Source organism: Acipenser ruthenus, chromosome 52 (assembly GCF_902713425.1).
Source record: "Acipenser ruthenus chromosome 52, fAciRut3.2 maternal haplotype, whole genome shotgun sequence".
NCBI classification, from domain to species: Eukaryota; Metazoa; Chordata; class Actinopteri; order Acipenseriformes; family Acipenseridae; genus Acipenser; species Acipenser ruthenus.
The window spans coordinates 7,641,682-7,645,354 of record NC_081240.1 but is presented as its reverse complement, the minus strand read 5'-3'; the positions used below and the strand labels follow the sequence as shown (position 1 = coordinate 7,645,354).

The following is a 3,673-nucleotide window of genomic DNA, read 5'->3' as shown; positions in this document are numbered from 1 at the left end:
TAACAGAAATCCTGTACCTTGTTTATATTGAGGACAAAATTAACTCGCTTTAAATTTTGGTCTTTCTTTAAAAAACTGAAAAAAGTTTTAATAGTTTAATGGTAGTCAGTGTGGTCATGGGATTAATTTAGTTGGAACTGCACCATTTCCAGCGCTCCAGTAAAGTGTGTTATCCTACTGTGTATAGTCACCGCAGGGCGATATTAACCATGGTGTCAACACACACATGCAAACCAGCTGTTAGTCTCAAGGAAGGCTTCTATACTTGTGATTACATTAAAAGCAGTGTGAGGGTGACAATATGAAACACAATCCAGTTATTTGTTCAGCATTTTATTATATTAAAGTACACATATTATCACTTCAAACAGCTTCCCACCATAATAAAGCTAATGGTGGTTGTGTACTTGTCAAAGCCCACCCCTAAATCACAATATAAATGTATAATTAAACCATGCATTTCGTTTGGAGGACACATTTACACTCCTGTCACACATGGAAACCTGGCGCAAGAATGTAAAATCGAGAGAAATCCACTACACTATGATACACAGCAGGATTCCACTTTCTGTGGTTGTTTTAGATGTTCTGCCATACATTTCATATTATCTTCATTTGTTTTCTTCATTTGTTCCACCATCATGGTCATTTGCTTCATATGCGCCTCCTGCATCTTTGCTATTATCTCATTTGCTACATTCGCCTGTTTTAACTTTTCTGCGTCCTCTTCATTCTTCTTCCTAAGCTCTTCAATTTCCTTCTGGTGCCTCGCTTCATCTGCCTTTCTTTTCTCCTCCATCTCGTACAAATCATTGGAGAAGCATCCACCGTTTATTTTCACCATGTTCTCTACTTTCTCCAGAAGTACTTTGGCCTGCTCCTGATCCTTAAGGTCTTTTCCATTGATCGCATGAAACCTGTTCCCACACGACTCTACCAGCTGCTTGAGGTTCTTGTCAGCATTTTTAAGAAACTCCTCAATTGTCTGGCCATCGTCATCCAGACAATCCCTGTGTGTGAAAAGCACCATCATGTATTTCGAAGCGCTTTTACCGAAAACCTCCTGGATTATCTGCACAGTTTTTTGCTCTTCCTCAGTGTATCGACCCAGCTTCAGCACCAGGAGGAAAGCGTGGGGTCCCGGCGAGGACTTCTGAATGCATTTCACAATCTCACTTACAATTTCCACATTGGAGAGCTTTGTGTCAAACAAGCCTGGAGTGTCGACCACAACAACACGTCTCTCTGCAACTTCTCCTTCTCCCCTCGCACAGTCCTTTGTTACTGAGGAGTCGCTGAATGAAGATTTAAACTCCCTCTTGGCCAGGAGTGCATTTCCTGCTGCACTCTTTCCAACGCCAGTCTTTCCAACCAGCACCAGCCTCAGAGTGTTCAGGTCACCTGTGTTGTCAGACACTGCAAAAAAAGTTATTTCTATGGATTAAAAAAAAATTATTCCACTAAACTGCTGTAAAATACTTGACTAATATTATACAAACAATTTAAATACCTCATTGTCTGAGCTTTTCACTTTAGCTGCTTAATAGCTAAGTCATTGATTCCATTTTCCTGAGAATTATATTTCTCATGATCTCGACCAAACGACTTGTACTGTTGAAATTCGGAGATAAATTAACTCAGGAAAACAGAAGTAATGACTTCAGTTTTCACGAGATCCTGCGCTAAATGATGTCAAGATCACGAGAATTTTTTTTTTCAATGATTTAATGGAAGAATATTGACATTTCCAAAGAAGTAATTGAACTTACTGTTAAGAGCTTTTTATATTTCTTCTCTGGACTGGTTGTTCCAGTTCTTTGTGTTGCCTTTATTTCTGTCTTTCTTTGCTGTACAGAAATATAAATATATATATATATATATATAGATATAGATATAGATATATTAAATATTCTGAACTATTATAGCATGCTTGAGAAAACAAAGATAAAGTCTACAAAAATTCATAGCAAATACATAAATCAATCCTAATATGAAGTATAAACATGAGACATTACATGATAACAAGGTGTCTCATATGGAGTGCCAAACAGGCAATATATCAACTGAGATGTACAGTACTGTGCAAAAGTTTTAGGCAGGTGTGAAAAAATGCTGATTTTTCTTCTGTTCACTCACATTGCATTTAGTTAATTGATAAATATAATCTATTAACATGTCTATTTTTGAAAGCATTCTTACTTTACAGCATTTTTTCACACCTGCCTAAAACTTTTGCACAGTACTCTATATACATCAATGTTTGATATATATAGATTGATATTTGATTATATATATATATATATATATATATATATATATATATATATATATATATATATATATATATATATAATTATACACAAACACACACAGTGCCTTGCAAAAGTATTCAGACCCCTGACCAATTCTCTCATATTACTGAATTACAAATGGTACATTGAAATTTCGTTCTGTTTGATATTTTATTTTAACACTGAAACTCAAAATCAATTATTGTAAGGTGACATTAGTTATGTTGGGAAATATTTTTAAGAAAAATAAAAAACTGAAATATCATGCTTGATTAAGTATTCAATCCCTGTGCTGTGGAAGCTCCCAGTTTACACCGATGAAAGAAATTGCCCTAACGAGGACACAATTACCTTACCATTGGCATCCACCTGTGAACCACTAAAGTTGCTGTCACATTTTCTGGATAAAAACCCCACTGTTGAAGGATCATTGGTAAGGCTGTGAATCTGAAGGAAAATGAAGACCAAAGAGCATTCTACAGAAGTTAGAGATAAAGTAATACAAATGCATAGATTAGGGAAGGATACAAAATAATATCCAAGTGTTTGGATATCCCAGTGAGCACAGTTGGATCAAATATCAGGAAGTGGAAGCTGCATCACACCACCCAGGCACTGCCAAGAAAAGGCCATCCCTCAAAACTCAGCGCTCAAACAAGAAGGAGACTTGTGAGAGAAGCCACAGAGAGGCCAACAATCACTTTGAAGGAGCTACAGAGTTCAATGGCTGGGAGTGGAGTAATGGTGCACCAGTCAACCCTATCAAGAGCTCTGCAAAACACGGGCCTGTATGGGAGGGTGGCAAGAAAGAAGCCGTTACTCAAAAAGTACCATCTGAAAGCACATCTGGAGTTTGCCAGAAAGTGACCCAGCTGCGATGTGGGAAAAGGTTTTGTGGTCAGATGAGACCAAGATAGAGCTTTTTGGCCAAAACTCAAAGCGCTATGTGTGGCGCAAACCTAACACTGCCCATGACTCAAGACACACTATCCCTACAGTGAAGTATGGTGGTGGCAGCATCATGCTGTGGGGATGTTTCTCATCAGCAGGGACTGGGCATCTTGTTAAAATTGAAGGAAGAATGGATGGAGCAAAATACAGGAAAATACTGCAAGAGAACCTGCTTCAGTCCACTAAAAAACTGAAGCTTGGGAAGAAATTCATCTTTCAGCAGAACAATGATCCCAAGCACAAGGCCAAAGCAACATTGGAGTGGCTCAAGAACAAAAAGGTGAATGTCCTACAGTGGCCCAGTCAAAGTCCTGATCTCAATCCCATTGAGAATCTGTGGCACTATTTGAAAATTGCGGTCCACAAGTGTCGTCCAACCAACCTGAACAACCTGGAGCAAATCTGCCAAGAAGAATGGGACAAAATCACTC

The 3,673-nt window shown here is 38.2% G+C and overlaps 1 protein-coding gene across 3 annotated transcripts in view; it reads right to left on the bottom strand.

The window, feature by feature from the left end:
• Positions 1-317: 317 nt before the first annotated feature.
• Positions 318-3,673, bottom strand: part of LOC131723037 (GTPase IMAP family member 9-like) — a 5,267-nt gene continuing 1,911 nt past the window's right edge. Inside the window, exons 1-3 of one of the 3 annotated variants that reach the window (XM_059016350.1) lie at positions 2,648-2,792; positions 1,770-1,847; positions 318-1,416 (exon numbers count right to left, since the gene is read on the bottom strand). In XM_059016350.1, coding sequence (XP_058872333.1) covers positions 542-1,416; position 1,770 — 876 coding nt within the window. In that variant the 5' untranslated portion in view covers positions 1,771-1,847; positions 2,648-2,792 and the 3' untranslated portion in view covers positions 318-541. Of the gene's footprint in view, positions 1,417-1,769; positions 1,848-2,647; positions 2,793-3,673 lie in introns of those variants that run through there. The other 2 variants (XM_059016349.1, XM_059016351.1) reach the window with 2 other exon arrangements.